This window comes from Pongo pygmaeus, chromosome 10, assembly GCF_028885625.2.
Source record: "Pongo pygmaeus isolate AG05252 chromosome 10, NHGRI_mPonPyg2-v2.0_pri, whole genome shotgun sequence".
Taxonomy (NCBI): domain Eukaryota; kingdom Metazoa; phylum Chordata; class Mammalia; order Primates; family Hominidae; genus Pongo; species Pongo pygmaeus.
Window position 1 is genome coordinate 83,034,703 of NC_072383.2, and position 23,184 is coordinate 83,057,886.

The 23,184-nt window shown below is 33.2% G+C and overlaps 1 protein-coding gene across 1 annotated transcript in view; it reads right to left on the reverse strand.

Moving 5' to 3' along the window:
• SLC6A15 (solute carrier family 6 member 15) overlaps positions 1-23,184 on the reverse strand; it is a 53,998-nt gene that overhangs the window by 2,567 nt on the left and 28,247 nt on the right. Inside the window, exons 4-11 of the mRNA XM_054442438.2 lie at positions 23,058-23,184; positions 21,496-21,677; positions 14,131-14,241; positions 10,770-11,011; positions 10,281-10,473; positions 8,155-8,347; positions 4,752-4,911; positions 1,150-1,312 (exon numbers count right to left, since the gene is read on the reverse strand). Coding sequence (XP_054298413.1) covers positions 1,150-1,312; positions 4,752-4,911; positions 8,155-8,347; positions 10,281-10,473; positions 10,770-11,011; positions 14,131-14,241; positions 21,496-21,677; positions 23,058-23,184 — 1,371 coding nt within the window. The remainder of the gene's footprint in view (positions 1-1,149; positions 1,313-4,751; positions 4,912-8,154; positions 8,348-10,280; positions 10,474-10,769; positions 11,012-14,130; positions 14,242-21,495; positions 21,678-23,057) is intronic.

Sequence of the window (23,184 nt, forward strand, 5' to 3'; positions counted from 1 at the left end):
TCCAAGCTGAATGCAACTGCTTGAGTTAGCCCAGGCAAGAAAAGAAGAAGAACTGCTCAGCTCAGCCTGTAAGAAATAATAAATCAATGTTGCTCTTAGCCATTAAATTTCAGGGTAGTTTTTTACTAAGCAATAGATACCTCTTAAATGTGTCATATATCTTTCTAAAATCTGAAAACCAAACTTTTGAAGCACATCTGGCCCCAAGGGTTTTGGTGAGAGAACAGATTTGTTTATGCCTCTGTCTAGAATTATTAACAATAGGATAGTTAAAGGTCAGAGGTATCTCTGAAAATAAGCATTTTGATTTTATAACAGCTGACATATACCTAATGATTACATTATTATTCAGCTTGAGAATAGAAATTGAAATAGTTATTGCTAATATAAAAATAGGAACAGAACTTTACTTCAAAATTTACTTATTTTAAATTGTGTACTTTGCTAATATATATTTTTCATCATTATATAGAATCTGGGATACAATTTTTATTTATTTATTTGTTTATTGATTGATTGATTGATTGATAGTGCCTTGCTTTGTCACACAGGCTGGAGTGCAGTGGTAATCATAGCTCACTTTAACCTTCAACTCCTAGGCTCAAGCTATCCTTCAGCCTCAGCCTGACGAGTAGCTAGGACTATAGGCGTGTGCTACCATGCCCAGCTAATCTTTTCATCTTTTGTAGAGACAGGGATTCTCTATGTTGCACAGGCTGCTCTCAAGCTGCTGGCCTCAAGTGATGCTTTTGCCTTGGCCTCCAAAAGTGTTGGGATTATAGGTATGAGTCACTGCACCTCGCCTGGGGTACAACTTAATAAATTCATATATTAAAATATTTCTGGAGTTTTGATTAATATGTTTTCTAGGATCAAAGGCCAAGTAATTATTGGTTCATCATTGTTAAGATGGATATATCTGCTTATTAAGGTCAAGGTCAGTGTTTCACATGTGTTGAAAACATCCACAATGTATTTAAAAAATCACATGCTCGCGGCAGGGCACAAACGTAAATCTCATATCCTTGCATAAAAGCTATGCCATTCATTAAACAGCAAAAAATACTGTGATGGAGACAAAAGAAAAAGCCCTCTAAAAAAGCTTTTTATATGTCTTTTAAAAATGTAATTCCCTTATTTTGTATTTACCTTATCTTCAATCCATGCATTATAGCCAGGAGGACTTAATCCCATATTCACAACACTAGCTATTAGCAATGATAATAGCATTAGAGGAGAAACATATTTCCACATATAGTAGTAATATCTGCTGGGAGCAAAGCCCAGCATATCTTTTAGGTCTTCCATAAACCTGAATAAAAAGAAAGTATTTAATTATTCCTTAATTTAATATTGCTAAACCTTAAAAATGTGCATTATATTAATGGTCTGACAAACATTTACCATGGATACCCTATGACATTTTATACTGTATCAAAGTTCCTCTTGGAAGATGACTATAAAGTAAAATGAAGCCAGGTAAGTACTATAATTTTTTATTTAGGGAAATCTCTCTTAAGCCAATTATTGATTTCTCCTTCTACTGATAACTTTCTATTCTATAAACAAAATATTTTCAGTACATTAAAAATTTCTTGTCTCTTTTTTAGTAATACAAGTAATAATTACAAAAAGGAATTATTTAGAAATTATTTCTTTTAGTAATTATTGCTTAATTATTATTAAGAAATATTAAGTAATTATATATTAAGGAATTATTACTATGCTATTAATACTATGCTATCAAGGAATTATTACTTTTAGTAATAATTACTTATTAGTAAATAATTTTACTAATTACTTTTACTAATAATTTTACTATTACTTTAGTAATAATTAGTAAAAGTAATAATTCCTTAATATCACAGCATTAAAAGCATAATAATAATTCCTTAATATTATCAAATATACCTAATCAATGTTGTATTTTCTGTACTCTTAACTTCTTTTTACATTCTGAATTTTTAAAAACGTCTACATATAATAACTAATTGTTATGAATTGTTATGTCTCTTGAGTACATTCTTTCTTTTTCTTTTTTTTTTTTTTTTTGAGACAGAGTCTCACCTGTTGCCCAGGCTGGAGTACAGTGGCACAATCTCGACTCACTGCAACCTCGTCTTCCCAGGTTCAAGCAATTCTCCTGCCTCAGCCTCCCGAGTAGCTGGGATTACAGGCGACCACCATCATGCCCAGCTAATTTTTGTATTTTTAGTAGAGATGGCATTTCACCATGTTGGTCAGACTGGTCTCGATCTCCTGAACTCAAGTGATCTGCCCACCTTGGCCTCCCAAAGTGTTGGGATTACAGGCGTGAGCCACCACACCTGGCCCAGTCTTAATCTCTATGTTTCTCCTCCCTTTTTTATTTCTTCCAAGTTGCTCCAGAACCTTAAAGGACATCTTCAATGTAAGAATTCTATACCTGCCCTTTAGAAAAAATATGAACTTTGAAGACCAAGAGACCTCATTTCAGATCAAAGTTCTGTGTTCTTTTGATGTATATCTTAATCTCTCTAAGCTTCATTTTTGGCATTTTCCAAAAAGATAATGTAATACCCACCTTTTGAGGGTTATTACTAGAACCATAAACAATGGATGCTTAGCATACTACCTCACATATGGTACAAAATCGACAGATGCATCTATTAGTAGTAGTATTTTTTCTTCTGTTGTTATAAATAGTGTTATTCAGGAACACTAGCATTAAAAAGAGAGATTCTTCAGTAAGTCTATCATGAATAATGAACTGTCTAAATGGAAATCTAAATTACAAATGTATTTATTTACAGATCAGTCCAAAAACAGTATCAAATTCCATCATGGTACAGGTTACGAGTTTTGAGTAGCCTAGTAAAGCTTAGAGAAACCTGGCCTTGAAATGAAGGTCAAGGTTACAGTACTGGCTCTACAGCTAACATATTGTATCCTCCTGTAAAAGAAGGGGCAGTTTCCCATCTATAAGATATGGATCATGTTAGTTAAGAAGGAGTATTTTTTGATTACACACTTTATTTTTTAACAGCAATTTTAGGTTCACAGCAAAATTGAGCTGAAAGTAGAGAGATTTCCCATATAGCTCCTACCAATATACGTGCATAACCTCCTCCATTATCAGCATCCCCCACGAGAGTGGAATATTGGTTACAATTGATGAACCTACGTAAGTTAACACATTATTACTACCTAGAGCCCACAGTTTACACTAGAATTCACTGTTTGTGTAGTACATTCTCTGGGTTTGGACAAATGTATAATGACGTGTGTCCACCATTACAGTGTCACACAGAGTAGTTTCACTGCCCTAAACATTCTGTGCTCAGCCTATACATCCCTGGATCTGGTCCAACCCCTGTCAACTGCTGATATTTTTACTGTCCCCATAGTTTCACCTTTTCCATACTATAATATAGGGGAATCTTACAATATGTAACTTTTCTTATGTGACTTTTTTCACTAAGTAATGTGCATTAAAATTTCCTCTGTGTCTTTTCATGGATTGAATAATATTTCATTGTCTGGATGTATCAGAGTTTATTTATCCATTTACCTACTAAAGGATATCTTGGTTGCCTCCAAGTTTGGGCAATTATGAATATAGTCGCTATAAACACCCATGTGCAGAATTTTAAGTGGGCATAAGTTTTCAACTCCTTTGGGTAAATATCAAGTAGCATGATTGCTGCATTATACGCTAAGAGCTATTACTACTATTATTATACAGTACATTATTATTAAATGTAAGTTCTCCTAAGCTTCCTGGCCTGGAGCTTTTGGCAACCACAAAAAAACATTCTGTAAGCTTTGTTACAAAGCTCATTCAATACCCACAATATTCTTTATGCTGCTTAAAAGGACTCTGGTCTTCACTGAAGTGCATGCATTACTACTTTACATAGGGCTGTAATGAGCTTGGTGATCTTACTACCTCTCAGTCCATATATGTGATTAGAGACAGTGACTATAAAAAGTATTGGACAAATCCTCCAAAGGTCTTTTTCCCTTGAGAGAACTCTCATGCTTCACATCATTTCAAATACATATACTTTTCACATCAGTGTACCTGATTGGTGTGAAAAATATGTATATTTGATATGAATTTATGAATCAATAGTGAATTTATTCATTGTTTATGCTTATAGAGAATTTAAGTAATGACTCCATATAAATATAACGTTTGTGTGCAGCAAATGTCATATATACCTCAGAGCTGGGAAAATATCATTTCCCAATATTGTCCTGCTATATAAGGCATTGTGACACATGCACTCCTCTTATAAATCAGTTTAGCAAAATAATTGGGAGATAAGCTTCAGAGTTAAACAGAAATGGACATAAGTCCCAGGACTGCCGCTGTTCAGGTGGGTGACAGGCAAGTCACAGGGTGTCTCTCTAAGCTTGATTTTCTTTATCTGTGAAATGTAGATAACAATAAACAACTCAAAAGAACCTAAGGTTCTTGGAACACTGCCAATACTTACTAGATCCTGAAAGTTACCTCTTTGATAACCAGGACTAAATCAAAGCTCTAAAATTCTACACACTATTACATCCTATATAATTCTATTTACCCAACAGGGAAATGTACTTTACCAAAACTGTTGAATCAATAAGAGCCTGCAAAAGGTTTGATTTTTTAAAGAATTGTTCCCTCTATTCATTTCTTTCCTCTTCTAAATGAAATGAACATTGATAATTGATGTTTTCAAAATAGAGATTAAAAGTGAATATGTAAAAGCAAATATACTTACTTATCTATGCCATAAACAAAGCATACAGCAATATTCTCCAAAATGACTACAATTAGCAGAGGCAGTGTAGCAGAATAATCATCAAACATTGTAACAAAGTAATTTCCAGAGCGTTGCACAAATATCAGGCCAATACAAAATGCCAGAAGACAACAGATAACTAGACAAAAGAAATAAATGAAAAAATGAGACTCTATTCAGAGACAAGTCCTTTAAACTTTATTATAAATTATTACATTCAAACTTTCAAAACTTTTATAACATGTCCATCATATAAACAGGCAATACCTTTCCTGATACATGGCATATAACCTATTAGGAATTAGGTTACCTGGGTGTAGGCTCAGCATTCATACAAATTTATTCTAAGACAATAATTCATCTCCCTGAGCCTGTGGAAACTCATTTACCAAATACAATAATAAATGAGACAAAGTTTAGAGAAAAATTTAAAAGTATAAATTTCCATACTCTATTCCTATAATTAATAGCAAAGTGACTTCTTCAGGCAGCAAATATTTATAGGTCATTTATTCCTTTAATAATGTTCTACAGTATTGAAATATAGATGAAATTTTTGAATTAATAATGAGACTAATATGGCTTATATTATTATGAAATATACGTATTATATATTCGATTGAAATATGGTTACTTTTCAAGCATAAGTGGAAAAATCTGACCAGACTTAACCTCAGCAACAATCCACATTTATATCTTTATCTTGCCTGAACAGATTAGTTTGGAAACAAATTATAATGGAGTTGAGCAATCTGATCATCCAAATAACATCTAAGAAAAATCATCTAAAAAGAGTTTCCCCAGTAATAGCTAAGAAACAGATGCATAAATTTCTGACCAGCTACTACTTAGAAAAGTTTTTGAAATTCATATAATATTCCCATATTTTTGTTAGACTCTTTGTTCTTTTGTGTTCATTAGCAGAGAAGCCTCCAAAGGTAAAAGATGACTGCATTCCATTTCTCAACCACATTTCGGCAGAGGTGAGTAAACTTGAAAGAAGTAGAGTAGTAATGGCAGCTAAGGAAAAAAGACATCCACGGAGTCAATCATACGAACGCTCCCTAACAATTTCAGCAAGTATGTGTGACATGAAGAAATTACCTCTCTTAAGTACTATACTAGTGCTGTGAGTTACATCTTACAGAAATGAATGTCGTATGTAAACATACAATGTAGAATAAGAAAAGTAACATTTACTTGGATTCTACTGCATATTAAATTTAAATGCTTACACAGTATAAAATAATATTGCATTCTCTCACTTAATTTTTATAACATCCCAATTGAACAATGTATTGCTTTGTTTACAGATGAGAGAAATGATCCTGAAGAACGTTAAGTAATGTGCTTAAATTCTCAAGCTGGAAGTAGCAGAGTTTGGATCTGCACCCAAATCTGTCTGCCTCAACAGCCAGTGTCACTTTCACTATCTCCTAATTACATCCCAGTATGAGGCAAATATAAAAAAGTGCATTATTAAGTGGTACAGACAGTAAGAGTTTTGCTGGAGATGTGAGGGAAAAAGATAATGAGTAATTCATTTGCCTAAATCTTACTGCATAAAGAAGTAAACACACCTACCAAAGAAAATGAGGTAATATTTCTTTGAGGTCAAATACGACTACTATTTGAAGTATCAGTATGATCCCAAAAAACAAGAAGTGGGAAAGAGGGTACATTCCCCTTTGCTCTTTCCAAATAAGTCTTCCAGAAGGTCTTAGAAAATACTACTTTGGGTGATTTTCCCTTTCCACTGTTACTTTTTCCTTAACCTGTAAGCCCTTTACTACAGGAGGGGACAGTTTGGATATGGTGAGCAATGATAAGAACACAAAAATGACTTTAGCCTGCATGTCAGGCAGGATATGGATTTTCATATTAAGAAGTAGAAATCACTTTCTTGAATAATATAAAGCAGTTTCTCATTTCTGTTCAGCTGAATTGTGGATATATAGCTATCAATATGAACAAACTGCTGAAATTGAATTGTTTTATACACGCACATACATGCACATGCACAAACACATACAGACATAATTATCAGAGCGGCAAATGATAAAGGTATATATTTGAGACTTATTTAGACATAAATTATTACTAAATTTTTTATGGCTAAGAAAGAGCTGGGCGCGGTGCCTCACGCCTGTAATCCCAGCACTTTGGGAAGCCGAGGTGGGCGGATCACGAGGTCAGGAGATTGAGACCATCCTGGCTAACACGGTGAAACCCCATCTCTACTAAAAAAAAATACAAAACATTAGCCGAGCGTGGTGGCGGGCGCCTGTAGTCCCAGCTACTTGGGAGGCTGAGGCAGAGCTTGCAGTGAGCTGAGATCGCACCACTGCTGCACTCCAGCCTGGGCGACAGAGCAAGACTCCGTCTTAAAAAAAAAAAAAAAGAGCCTTGGGGAATTGCACACCACTGCCCAGCATTCATGGTCATCTCTATAAAATTTGTATCCAATCTTATTTTACATCACTTACCAGTATTGTTTCTGTACTCTTGTATGGTTGGCTTTCTTATTGCTGCCTTTGTCTTCATTTATGTATGTTTACTACTTATCCTCTGACCCTTGAGAAGATCCTTCCTCTTTCCAATTCAACTTCCATCTCTTTCTCTGACAGTTCCATCATATATTTAGATGACCTAGACTCTTTTGAATTCTTATATGTAAAATCCATTATGCTATCAGTATTTTACATGCTATAAGTCTTATCTATGCAATCTGATTTTAATTTTAGTGTTATTGTTTCTGGAGAAGAGATTTCTTATACATTTGTATATCTCTTATAATTTCTTTTCTATCCTTTATAGCCCTTAAATGGGAGTATGATGCATTAAACTGGTACTTTAATAATCACTTGTAAATTGGACCTATTAACTACCATCCATATTGATAAATTGTTTTATTTTCTTCTCTACTTGGAGACATTAACTACTAGTAAATTACTACTGCTGCTGTATATGAGAACTGGATTTAGGTTTATCATTTTCAGCTATGCACTTTTTGGATAGGAATATCGCATCTGAACTGCTCTAATTATGATTATTTGACTTGTATAAAAATTATACACAAACACTCCATGACTTTATTCTAGTGTCAGTCATTCTTGATAATGCATTACTATTATTTAATTATAACAATAAATATTTATTATAAATGATAAAATATAATTTATATTAAAACATCCATATTATATTGTTTATACAATTAAAATAAAATAAAATAAATTTATACAATGTATACAATAATAAATCGTGATAATAGACATTAATAAAACTCAAAATATAAGACTTTCCAGTTTTCATCTCTAACCTTTCACCAAGAATAAAATGGCCTGGCTTTGTTCAATGAAAAGTCAAATACAAAAAAACTCACCAGTAAGAATTTCTTTCCTCACTTTGAAAGTGTCCACAATAGGCGTGACAATCCCTTCAATGGTTCCAAACATACTGCCAAGGCCTAGATTTACCAGCATGAGGAAAAACATCACTGACCAGAAGGGAGATGCAGGAAAATGTGTCATCGCTTCTGTAAAGGCAATAAAAGCTAAGCCAGTCCCCTGGACAGCCTGCAAAATACACAAAATAGCAACATTAGTACAGAATAATTATTAAACAATGGCTCTATATATCAGTAACAATGAGGAGGAAAGATCTCTGAATAATGTCCAGGGCTGCTGGAAATAGACATGCTCACGTCAGCTCTTAACCTGATAAATCATGTTGTCATTCTCTGAACCTGGATTTAATTAGATCAAGGAGATCCAAATAATGAAATTTTGTTTATAATTAATAAACAGAGTACACGATTGTGTTGTATATACTAACTATTTCACAAGGCTCCTAGAATGAAAAATTATATTAAAGAATACATAATATTTTTGGTTTTGTTAAAGCTTATGAATATGAATAATGACATATTATCATAGATATATAAATACAAATATATATATACAACTATTTCTGGCTCATATATAAAGATTTTAAAAATTTGGTTTTACCTTACCTCAAAGTGGCTCAATCAATTGTTGTAAAATATATATATATACTATGAATAATAAACTTGTTTTGATTTAAGAGAAAACTGCAAATGCAAAATAAAAGGATGTGAACAGAATAAGTAGATTATAAAAAGCCAATTTTTCATTTAAAAAACTTACATCTTCACCTTTTTTTACTTCTGATATTCCTACCTCCCTGATTAAAAAAAAAAAAAAAGTTGGGTTGATATGCTGGTTTTCATAATTCAGAAGACACAATGAATTTCCATTCAAAACTAATAACAAAATTAATAAAAAGACAGATACTCCAATTGGGCAGAGAGAAATTGAATTACTTGCAAATATTAATGTGAGTTTATTTTTATAAATATCACAAATATTGAGTTGTAAAATAACAACTTACTTTGTCTAACTAACTGTACCTATAACCAAACTTCAAGTTGATTGTGTTGTCTCATAAAGATAGATGAGAATTAAAAAAAAAAAACTTTGAATGGTATATTAGTAATTAATTAAATATTTCCTTAAGGAATTCAAGGCTTTTATATTAATGATGGCTTTACTTTTTAATGAATAATATCCACACATGATTCTTTATGTTAGTCTCAAGTACAGTTAACTATCTTAAAGCAAATAATTAGTGACTAATTTCTCCATTATATTTTCCTTTTTGACATACGGGAGACAGTGGCAGCCAATATAAGGACATTTATTAATGGTGACCTATTTCTTATTTAATACAACATAGCTAAGAAAAAGAACTTCATCGGTTGGGCACGGTGGCTAAGGCCTGTAATCCCAGCACTTTGGGAGGCCAAGGCGGGCAGATCATGAGGTCAAGTGTTCGAGACCAGCCTAGCCAAAATGGTGAACCCCCTTCTCCCATCTCTACTAAAATTACAAAAATTAGCCAGGTGTGGTGGTATGTGCCTGTAATCCCAGCTACTTGGGAGGCTGACCAGGAGAATTGCTTGAACCTGGGAAGCAGAGGATGCAGTGAGCCGAGTTCGCAACACTGCACCCCAGCCTGGGCGACAGAGAGAGACTACGGCTCAAAAAATAAAAGAACTTGATCATGACTTGTGGAACACAACTATTAAAATTGCTATTTTAAATATTATTCATGCATCAAAGCAATCATGTAATGTATGTGTAAATGAGAGCCATAATTCTAATTCTGTATTGAATATTATAGCAAGAAAGATTTTAGACTAATCATCATTCTATGATGAAAATCACTTTATATTCATATTTTAAATTACTGTGGCTCAATCAATGAAATAACTTTTTAAAATAAAGCAAATCTTTACCATTTAAGAAAACATATTCTCTAAAATTAAGAATGTAAATTCTGAAGGCCTTATAATGCCCGGGAGCTTCTCTGGGCATCTTAAGAGCTTCTTCGGGCATTTTAAGGCCCTTTTCCTGAAGGGAGTCTGCTGGATAATGCATATTTCAAGAGAATGATAATTATTTTATTGCTCAAACATGGCTTACTAACTTTATTTAGCTCTTCTTCAATTTTACAGGAATTGAGATGAAGAGCAGGAAACTCTTCTTCTTTCACTTTTTGAATGATGTCATAAACTAAATGATAATCTTCTGCAGTAACAGCTGAAAGGTTGATATGATGGGGAATAATATCCTGACTAATGTTTCCCATTTTCAAAAATTTCATGATCGTCTGTGAATTTCTGAAAAATAAAACAACATACAAATGAGCACATAAGAGTTCTTTGGTGTATAGTTTGTAAATGACTATGCCGTTATAAGCTAATGAATGAGCAATGTTCCCAACACAAAGAAATGATTAATGTTTGAGGTGATGACTATCCCAATTACCCAGATTTGACCACTATACATTGTATGTTTGTGTCGAACTATCACATGTATCTCATAAATATGTATAGCTATCATGTATCAATAAAATTATAAATAACAAAATAAGAACTAAATAAGAAAAAAGGCAAATGAAAATTAATATTCATACTGTGTAATGCATTTCTCATTTATGACATTTGCTTTGAAGCCCAGAACTGCAAACACCACCAATGTTGCCAGGACAGAAGTGAAAAAATTGATGAAGGACACCAGGACAGCATCAAAGTGGCAGTTGTTGTCTCTCTTGTTGTAGCTTGAAAAGGCAATGACACCACCAAATCCCAGACCTAAGGCAAAGAACACTTGAGTAGCAGCTTCTCTCCAGACCTTGGGCTCCAGCATTATTTCAAGCTGTTTAAAAATAAACACAATAGAATCAGCTACAAAATAATATTTCAGAATAATTAATTTTTTATGGAATTTACTGTTTCAGTATATTACAATGATATTTATGCACCCAAAGTTTATTTAAATATGGAAATAATATGTTCTTAAGCATAAACATCTATTTTTAGGAAACAAATAGTTATGAATAAGAAAGTTTATCAGTCCTTTACATGGAGATTTTAAGTACATGGAGATTTTCTACTTACAAGGTGGTTTTTAAATATTTTAAGAATATCAAAGGAAATATGAAATGAGAATATGAAGAAAAATTTATTATCTTCAATCATTTCCCATTATGTCTTTTTTCTTTCCATAGCAAAACAGGTCAATTACCAATAAAAGTTAATAGTTGCTTCACTAACACTCCATGTTTTGTGTTTTCTGCTCTTAATCTAATGGTTGAAGCAGAAAACAATTATAAACTTGGTAGAGTTGAACTATTTGTACTTTGCATATTCACATATGTATTCTTCATTCATTCGAAAGTCTACTAAAAGATTTTTCTTTGAAAATAGAAAAAATTCATCTATATTGTCTATAAGATACTCTTTCAGATCCAAAGTTCTGACATTGAACAGATTTTAAATATTGAACAGATATTTTATGTAGTTGTGCTTTACGTCTTAGATAATTATCACTGTATATAATCAAAACTTAAATGAAACAATTCAGATGAGCCATGTGTGGCCCAGACCTTAATAAATTGTTCAGTTTGATTTCAGTAATAATAGCGTTTAAATTGGCATTTTATCTCTTTTTACCATTACAATCAAATTGCCTTTATTGAGAGCAATGTCAAACATGACTAAGAACATGAGAGAGTTTCAGATTCTGATTCTGCCATTTAGTAATTTTAAAATAGTGCAACCAATGGTAAATGGCGTGTCCTCTCTGAGTTTCAGCTTCTTCAGAAAGATCAGAATAATAAGAAGTGTACCACTTACCATGGTGCCTACCACACTCTAAAAATGCTCAGTAACCGATAACATAGATGAGCTATAGCGGCAAACACACTGGTAAGCATTTTATATGGTTTAACTCATTTAGTACTCACAACAACCCACGAAGTTGTTGCTACTATTAACTGAGTCTTAGGAAGGTTATGTAACTTGCCTAAGGTTACACAGCAGCTCTGAGGTAGAGATGAAATAAGAACACAGGTAGATTCCAAAATCCATATTCTCTCAAACAATAGGATGTATTGCTTCAACTAATTTTGGTTATTAAAATCTATGAAATATGCTTATTAAACATAATCATGATTATCTTCATAATTTATGAACAATTAACATATGCACATTGTTTACTGACCATTGCTACATCGTGTTCTATTTACACTCAACTGTCTATCTCTACTTTAGCCACTAGATGGCAGAAAAGACCTATTAAAGAAAGACGTTACCAGCATCCCAAATTCTGAACTAAATCTCCACTCACTGTTTCAGAAGTATTTGATGTGCTTATGTACTTTCTCCCCTACATAAACAATGTAAATTTTTTAAAAATTACAATTACTCATATTGAGTATCACATCCTACAGAAACGTAATAGAGTCTTATCAACACTCAAGAAAAGTTAGCTGAAGGAAAATTAACATTTTAATAGTGATCCCTAGTCTAGGTCAGAAATGTTAATTCATGCTGCAGTTTTCAGTACTGGGGCTATATAGAATTACTATATATAAGCATTTAAATTCTAAAATATCTAGTTAAATCAAATGTTTAGAATTTTGTCACAAGCAATTGTCAGTTTAGAAAGAGAATATATTCTAGAAATTCACACAGAATTTTGGTAGTCTTGAACTCAGAAAACATTTTCTTCAATATTATACATATAAGTATTTTTGGTCATTAAGTATGGCCCATTTGTAGCAGATTTAAATTATAGTGTGGCTGAAACTCGTAAATCTTAACTGGTTGTTCACAGAGAAGTTCCAAGAACTCTAAATGTTAAACAAGTATTTTGAAGTAGCTGAGAAAACTAGACACCAGTGTCAGCATTTTTGCTACTACAGAATGAATACCAACTCAGAACCAAACACACAAAGAACACAGCTTCTTTTACGCAGTATCAAGGCAGCTGCCAGGAGTGACAAAGAATTCCACAGAAGCTAATCCCTTATGCCCAAATCTCACAGCACAATGCTGCCTGCACATTCATCCTTCAGATAACTTTTAATTTCTAAATTAATTTTGAAATCGTATCTTTAGACAGTTTCATCTTTATGTCTGCCTATGATAGTATTAGCAAACTAATAGTGGGGTGCACTATTTATATATATATATATAAAATCAAAAACTTGTTTCCTGTTAAATCAGTATAAGAAGTTATGATGAAGCCCACAGTTATGATTAACCAGGTTAAGTGTGCCCAGTGTTGAGTTTAGCTCTACTAAGTTGCATGATGGATTATAAGTTCTGAGCCCTTGATGGAGTCTAATGAGAATTTTCCTAAAATCTATATGCATCTTTAGAAGTTACAGAATTTCACAAGCTGATTACTACAAATATTCTTCCAGAAGATACAAAACTACAAAACCTCAAAAAAATTAACTAAGAAAAGAAAACACTGATTATCTCTGAGAGAGTATTTTAGGGTTCTTAATCTTATTTTAGGGTCCATGGATTCTAGATGATCAGTCAACTTCTGGATACTCTAAGCAAATTAATATGTTCATTATTTTTTTTGGTAAGAAAATCCTCGTCACTTTTTCAAATGGATCCATGACACAAAAAGGCTAAAAACCACTAGAATAAAGGGGAAAGAGTAAATGAAGACTGAGAAATTCCAAAGTCTAATCAGTATAAAAATTAGAAATAAATTTATTATTAAAGAGGGATTTTTGAAGTTGAAAGAGTGGTAGCTTTACTCTAAAATCAACATGGGATATAAAAAATGGAGATAAATGGCTATAATTATACATTAAAAAATGCTGGTTTTTCCTAGACTGGTTAACAACTATAATTTAAAAGTTTAATGTACATATATTAGAACAATTATTCCTTAAATACAACTTAGAATATTTTAACAATAAACGTAATGCTTTCACGATCATAAGCCTTAAACAGAAATATGGTACATACCTTAGGGGTAAACATGTGGCGAATGCCATCAATTGAACCATTTAAAAGGAGTGCTCTGATGAGGAAGCATATAAGTACCACATATGGAAACAGAGAACTAAAATATATGATCTGCAAAGAAAAATAAAAATAAGTGAGATGCAATGACAATTTTTTTATAGTTAAGATTTTATATGTTAGTTCCTGTACTTTGACAGTCACTGTTTCATGACAGGATTAATAAAACTATTAATAACTTCTAAAGCCATTTTTTAAGAATGGTTTATGAGTCGTGATTCAGCCTTAAGATTTTATTTGAGATATAATTTAAATTTAAAATACTCTATCTCCTTTGAAAAAATCCATAAGCTATGGTGTAGCTTCAATAGTGTTGATTCCTTATAGTTCATAAAACAAGAAATACTTAAGACAGAAATGAATAGGCACTACCTACCTAATGAATTCCTACTTTTTTGTTGTTGTTCTAAGTAGCAAAATAAAAGTCCTATTTCTTTTTCTTTTAACCAAATTTTCATTGTGATTCTGTAAAGCTTTCAATGCAGCATTGTTCCTATGCTGTATCTTCCAGAACCCAAACAATCAAACATGTAAAGATTTTACTTTCCGTTTCAGCAATTTTCACTGTTAAACAGTTCAGCAAATATTTATAATAGAAAAGGAAGTGTGCTACTCAGACATTCACTGCCTCCTTGACATCTTCCACTGGAGGACTAATAGGTCTCTAAAATGTTTCAGGTCCAGAGGGAAACTTTTGAATTTCCCTCAAAGCTGTTCCCACCCATCTCTATTTCAGAAAATGGCCCCACCCTCCAACCCATTAGTAAAGCCAAACATCTAGAAATGGTTCTGGACTATTCATAATATTCTCCTAACTGAATTGCTGGCTGCCCCTTGGTTTATGTCATACCCTGCTTAAAACAATCCAGGAATTTCTATTGCCATTGGAGTGAAGTGCTGATTCCACCCTCTGGCCTGCAAAGTCTTACACTAGAGTGCCTGCCTGCCTGGCCAACACTCTTCCCATGGAGCTCTGGCCACTCAGGCCCTTGCTATCCTGTGAGTCTACCAAGCTCAGCCAGCCTTAAGATGCAGGGCTGCACCTTCCTTCAGAAGCACCTCTTCCTTATTTGCAGATGACCTGCTCCTCCTTACTATTTTAGTCTCACCTTCATCTTCTCCCTGAGGTCTTCCCTGACCACCCAAAATAAGGTGATGCCGTTTTCCATCCTTTCTCTCCCATCTGCCCCGTGCCAACCCTCAATGATATTACCCTAGGTTTGTTGTTTTTGTTGTTTAGAGCACTTAGCACTTTTCGAATTTTATTTATGTGTTTCTGTGTTTATTTTTTGTATCCTCTACCAGGGTATAAGCTAGTAAGGGTAAAGATATTTTCTGTTTACTACCATATCCCACACACCTAACACAGTTGCTGACATAGTAACTCTATAATATGTATCTGTGGAAGGAAGGAATGGAAGGAGAATGGGAACAATGGAGGAAAAAGTGCCGTAGCAGATGATGCCTCCGGGCAGGTAAGAGATACTGAATTCAATAATAACTACAAACAACATTAATATGAGGCAACACAATAAGGGGCACTTTCTCTAGTTTTACTCACTTAAGAATCATATTTAAACACGTGGCACACCTTAAGGAAAAAATATGGATAAAATGTCAGCATACTTTAGAACTCAATATTTTAAAAATAAATTATATTTTAACTTAATTAGTTGTAATGAACATAATTTTTTAATAATTTCAAATTGGTTTAATCCTTTGATTAATCCTTCACTCAAATTTTTTGATTTTTTAAAAAATCAGAATGCTTTCAGATGGAGTTTTTCATTCTCCCTGCTTACTTTTGGCATTCATTTAATTTGGCAGTTGCCTTGATCTCACTTGAATTAAAGTTATCCCCTTTATGATTCTTCTTCACAAATGTTGAGGCTAGCCGGAAGCATGGATTCACTTTTGAACAATAGGTTCTTTTTACGTTTTTAAACAAAACTCAAATGTACTGCTTTATAAATAATATAAATGACTTCCATTAATTCTGCTTATATAAAAGTGAAAATGAAGATTATACATTATAAAGTCTAGCTAGACTGATGATGATTTTATCCAATAAAATATGCCTTTTTAATTTTATATTTTAATTATATATTTTATATTTTATCTTTATATTTTTAATATAATTTCTAATTAGGTACTAAGAAAAGATTCTTCCTGTACTCATATTATTCGAGGCTAAAATACTCTAATCTACCCTTAGTATGTCCCACTTCCTCAAATCCCATAAACCAACTGATCACCACACCCAGCTAATTCTACCACAGAAATCTCACATCTGTCCCTTTGCTTCCCCTCTCAATAGCACAACACCTTTCAGTATGAAAACAGTTTCCTGCTCATCTTGCCTCCAGATTCTGTTAGCTTTCCTCTGCATCTGAGAAATCCATTTTTCACAGTTGCCAGAGTGATCTTTCTAAAAATCTGGTGCTATCACTGAACTATTAAAAATCCTCAAATGTTCCACACTGTTTGCTAGGTAACAGCCCATCATTTTACAAGAGTCCACAGATCCTCCAATATCATCAGTCAATTTGCATATCATCCTTCATCTTCCACAAACTGCACAAGTTGTATGTAAAAGTCACACACAAATACTCAGCAGTCGTTGAGCTTTGTACATGCTGTTCTCTGTGCCTATACACAGTTCTCTGTGAACTTGCTGGTGAACTTCTCTTCATCCTTCAAACTCTACTCCAAAATTTACATCCCCTGTGAAGCCTTCTTCTTGCAAATCCAGTTTAATTGCAATTGCTGACTCTACACTATTACACACAATTTCTTTTTTTTTTTTGGAGACCGAGTCTCACTCTGTAGCCCAGGGTGGAGTGCCGTGGTACAATCTCGGCTCACTGCAACCACTGCTTCCCGGGTTCAAGTGATTCTTTTGCCTCAGCCTCCTGAGTAGCTGGGATTACAGGCACCTGCCACCGTGCCTGGCTAATTTTTTGTATTTTAGTAGAGACGGAGTTTCACCGTTTTGCCCAGGCTGGTCTCAAACTCGTGAGCTCAGGCAATCCACCTGCCTCGGCCTCCAAAAGTGCTGGGATTACAGGCGTGAACCACTGCCTGGCCACTATCACACACTTTGTATGTGCTTCTGTTACTCCACTCAGTATGTTCTCATCATCATTACAATATGTTGTAATATAGTTGTACAATAATATAATACTAAAACATATTGCACATTAAGATAAGACTTATAGGAATTTAAGTTTTTCTTCTTGTACACAATTCATTCATTGAATTGTGGGTTCCATGAAGACAGACTGTGGCCTATTAATCTTTGCATATCCATCAGTGCCTGACAAATAGCAGATATTCAAATATATTGTTCATTGAGAGAGGATTTACAGGAATTTGAGTTTTTCTTCCTGCACACAATTCCTAAAATTGCAAGCTTATGGTTATTCTGCAGTATTTTGAAAATTATATTCTATGTCCAGACATTTCAATTTTCATTTATTAATTCAACAAACATTTAAATTCTTAAGGACACTGATCTAGATTCAATAAGACTCTAACACAGTTTCCTAATAAGTTGCAAGAACATTTCAAGCCTACAAGATGGAGAAAAATAAGTCAATATTTCAAACATGTAAGTGATATTAAGAAGGCAACACATCAATTTTATTCCTCTGTGAGCAGGTAAGAGGACAAAATATTTCATTTTTAAATTCCATGATTTAAAAAGATGTGTCTTAGGAGTCAGCAGGTTACTTAAATATCTGTGTCATTTTTAAACACAAATTATTTGCATTCAGTCATATGGCTCTAATCTTATTAGACCAAAATAGTCAGTTGCAGAATATTATTAAAATAAGTTAAATTCAACCTATTGACTGTATTTATACCAATCACTTTCTTCTTTCCATGCTTTATGTCTTATAACTTGAAGTTACTTTATAAATTTATTTATTGTTTGCTGCCTCTGCCACTATAATTGAAACTCCATGAGGACAGGCACATTGTTTACCTTGTTAGTTGTATTTCCAAAACTAGATCAGTGTCTAGAACATAGTAAGTGCTTAATAAATATTTGCTCAAAATAATAGTGAATGGGTGAATGATTCTTACACATTGTCCAAGAAGTATACATTTTTAAAACTGGGAAATGATACAAAGAAACATATTCCTTTGACTGATTTTTAAGACCCACTCTGGGCCTTGACAACTGTTATGCCTGTCAAAGCAAGTACATTAGTAAGAGAGACTATTTTATCATTCAAAAGATTGTATAAAACATTTTCATTTTACTAAAGTGTTTAAAAAATCGAAAACATAAACCATTGTTTTACACATGAAAATGTTTATTATAAACATACCTTCAGAATGTATCATTCTTTTTGAAAATTTTGTAGCCTAGTTTTAGCCCTGTCTATCATGTATTGGTTGCTTAATTCTGACCAACTATTTATTTTTCCTGAGCTTGTCAACTTTGCAGTAAAATGGGGATAAAATATGCAAATTATCTAGCTGATAGAAAGAATAAACAAGATAATGTATGCATAATATTTAGCATAGTAATAGTAACAATAGGAAAGTAGTCGGAGTAGAAAATACTACCTTAGAGTTAGAAGAAAGCTTGGGCCTTCTCATTTCTGTCCTACATATTTGAGGCAGTCATTCCCTTAATAGATTCTGTAACTAGGGCACATGCTACCTCTGTGTGACCACCTCCAGTAATGCTGAGCTCTCTACCATTGAGGCAACTGATTTCATTATTATCAAGTTTGATTCTTGAAAGGCCTTTCTTTCTTTGAAGGCTTACCACCATCACAACCTCCTCCATAATACCCAATATTTGATCATAGTTTTGCTTTCTGTGGCCACACAAAGCAGCCCTATTCTTCTTTTGGTTTAACTATTTGAAGACTTTGATTACAGAGCTGAAATTTCTCATAATAAAAAGGAAAATAAAAGATTTCAGTAAAATCCAGTATTGCAGATGTGGTCCAACTGATATGTGCCTACCTAGCCCAAAGGACAATGTCCCTATCATACCCCTCTTTTAATTCATGCAGTTTCCACTTAGCATTTTGGGGTGTATGTATATGCATGTATGACTGTGTGTTTTGACCAAGCACATCACCAGCTGACTCATTCTTCTTTTAGCTGCTAAATCCTCTAAGTTGTTTTTCCATGTGCTAGCCTTAAACAGTATTTCTCTCTTCTGTATTTGTGACTCTGTTTATTTGGAGGCATTTTCTGTTTAGTAGGTAAACACAAAGCTTAACCTTTAATTCCTCATAAAGTCATTCTTGTTATATTTAACTCATTGTTTCAGATTGAGGAATTGTGACAATTTTGGCTTCCACATCTTTGCTCACATTACCTACAGCTAGCTTTCTCCCCATCAGTGCCTGTTAAATTCTTTCTTCAAATATTGCCCAAATACTAGTCTTTTCCTGAAGCATTCTCATTAAAATAATAAATGTATGTACTAAATTGTATTACATTTTCTATATAAATTTACACTACATGACATGAGAAAAACAACCCCAAGATTCTGTGATAAGAAAAGGATGAATAGTTATTTAAGTGATGCTAAGACACAGACTAAGAAGAAACAGAAACAAAACGTGGTAGTAAGAGAACTTGAGTACAAGAGTGTTTGAGCTTCTCTGGATGAACACAGTTGGTTTTCTTTCTACCAAATGATACTATGTTAGGAATCATATAAATATGGTTAGGTCTTATTTAAGAATCCATTCCTTCATTTATAATGTGACAGGAATGTGGCTCTGACATAGTGGAAGACATACACAATTGAACAATTGGAAGTTATTTAGTCATATAATACAATAACATTGCCAAAGACTTAAAGATATTTAGATGTGTTATCAAGTATATTCACAAATTCAAAAGACAAAATGATACAGAGTTTCCTTCAGGAAGATAAGTGTAAAATCAGCTATAATTTACAAGTTAAAAAGTCACTATAATTTTTAATTAAATATAAAGTAACAGGAAGCAAAGATGAATTAGACAGACTTCTGCCCTAAAAGAGTTCACTAATTGGTGGGACTAGGACGGGGTGAGACATTATAGTGTTGCAGTTAAAGAACATGGGCTCTAGATTTAGACAGACTTGCATTTGGCTCCAAATACTAGAACTTTAATAGCCATGAAACTTTGGATAAGTTAACCTAATTTCTCAAAACTGTTTATTTTAAATCTGTAAAATGGTTCTGAAAATAAAAATTACTTCTCAAGAGTTGTTTTTATAATTAAATGGGATAAAGTACAAAAAGTAGTTATCACAGTACCCAAAGTAAAATAAATTTGTAATAAATATTGGCTTCAATTACTGTTCTTACCCTAATTCTTGTCAGAAACACCTGTATCATCATTTATTATGATTGTTATTATGACTTACTTCTACTATTGCTGCTGCTACTACTACTACTATTGCCATTCCTGCTAGTATATGTTGATGAGTGGTAATAAGTTAGCCTGAAATCAGAGTTATACTTTGAAAAGGAAAATAGCACAGCTGGACTGTTAAACGGCAGAGAGAAGAGCCAACAGTAAATTCTTGCTATGATCCAGCCAAGAGATGTGGAGAGCTTTAGAACAATGGCTGTGATCATGGAAAAAAAAAATGTAATACGAAAGCAAAATAGTGAATAGCAATTACTTTCCTCACGCGTCCTTTAAAAATAATAACAAACAAGCTACCTAGAATTCACTTAATGTCTTTTTAAACCACAACCATTCTAATTTTCAATTTGCCTTAGAATGAGTGATATTTAGTCTTTTACATTACTCTGAATTTCTTGTTGGAATTATTATTAACTACTTAATGATGTTCAGAGCTTTAGGAAACACTCCACATTACATTATTTCAAAATGTCTTATGCAACTATTCCTTAGAACACCTACAGCAGAGAGAAACAAATGATGTCAAACAAACAAAATGAATGAATTACTCATTTTACCACTTTCCCCAATTTCCATAATTTAACTAATTGGCAATTAGAGAACTGAAACATTAGGGTTGATTGAATAAAGGGCAAAAAGAAAGGACTTTTAAGTATTAACAAAAATTTTAAAGATCTTGTTGAAATAAGGAAAGATTATAATTAACCTTAGATTTCACTATAAAACACTGTTTTTATTTGTCTTTTTAAAAATTTAAGCACACTTTTAAAGTGTCACTTTTCACTAATATTTAACTACCTAGAATGAAGTGTTATGTGTGATTTGCCCACAGAAATTTGTAACAGAATTTGAGAGAGGGATGAATCCAGATATGGTGATTAGCAGAACGGGGAAGGGCTCTAACATACTAACTTTTCCAGAAGACTGAATGCCTTTGATCATAGCCAAGCAAACCATGACCCAGGCAGCCAACAAGCAGATGGTCATCTTCCAGTTTAAGCCCCCACTTTCAGAAATGGAACTTGAAATATTCAGTGCTTCCCTGTACCAGTAATAGGTGGTGGCAGAACTTTGTTCACATTCTGGTTCTACAACTGTAGAAAGAAAAGTAACACATAATTATTTCAGAATATAAAGAGCAATGAGACAATTTCCTTTCCAATAAACCTGTAAGTGAATTCTTAATGCTTCCTAGAAAAGTACTACCATTGTATAGCAGCATGTAAATTCACAATGAACAATAAAAACTCAACTGTGCAACCAACAGAAATGTATCCTATTAGATATTTCTTATGCAGTCCTGCAGTAAGAATATGTGAACCTCTTATCAAAGTAATCTTTATTTATTTATTTATTTTTATTTTATTTTATTTTTGTTTTTGAGACCGAGTTTTGCTCCGTTGTCCAAGCTGGAGTGCAATGGTGTGATCTCGGCTCACTCCCAGGTTCAAGTGATTCTCCTGCCTCCACCTCCCAAGTAGCTGGGATTACAGACACCCGCCAACAAACCCAGCTAATTTTTGTATTTTTAGTAGAGATGTTTTTTCACCACATTGGCCAGACTGTTCTCAAACTCCTGACCTCAGGGGCTCTACCTGCCTCGACCTCCCAAAGTGCTGGGATTACAGGCATGAGCCACCACACCCAATCCCTTATCAAAGTAATTTAAACAAATCAGGTTTATCACCCCTACCACCCCTGGAATTACAGGATTGACTCCCTGGGTAAGCACTGTCAAATATGCTAGCTGCTGGCCACATGTTGCTTTTGAAATGGGGCAATCTAAAGTGACATGGGTTACAAATGTGAAATTTGAACTAGATTCCAGATTCAGTATAAGAAAATTAATGTGAATTATTATATTAATAATGTTTAGAGTAATTATATATTGAAATAATATTTTTATATATTAGATTAAGTAAAATATTTCATCTATTTATTTTTACTTTCTTTAAACATGTTTACTTGAAAAATATAAACTATACCTGTGTGTTACAATCTATGTTTACTAGACGTCACTACTATAGGTGACTGCTCTTTATAATATTTATATTATATTATGGGATTTAAAAAAATGATGGGAAAAGTATGAAACAACAGAACCAAAGATATAAAAGCAACTATTTTCATTCAAATTCTTATTTCTGTCCCCTTTCTGTTTTAATGAAAATGTAAGGCATCAATCAGGGCATACAAAATAAAGATTATCAAAGTTAATAAGTGAAGGCTTATAATACTTTACCCTAATATCATAGGGCATAGTAAAGTAACTTGGAAAGAGCTAGAAAAATTAGATGGTCCCAAAAGTCTATCTCTAAGAGTATGTCAATCCTGAATGTGAGCAAAGTCTGTTATAATGATAATTCTGAATGATGTTTCTACATTATTTTAAAAAGAAAAAAATCTTGAAAGCTTGTACCTTTGCCACTCTTATAATGCTTAAATACCAAAACACTATATTATGCATATCTTACAAGTGTGTGAAGCATTTTTCACCAAAGGACACTGATCCCAAGGTAGGGGTTGCTGAAAAGACTGAGAAAAATAAAACAAACTCCAGCCAATGATGACATTGTAGTAGAGAGCCACAAAATAGCACAC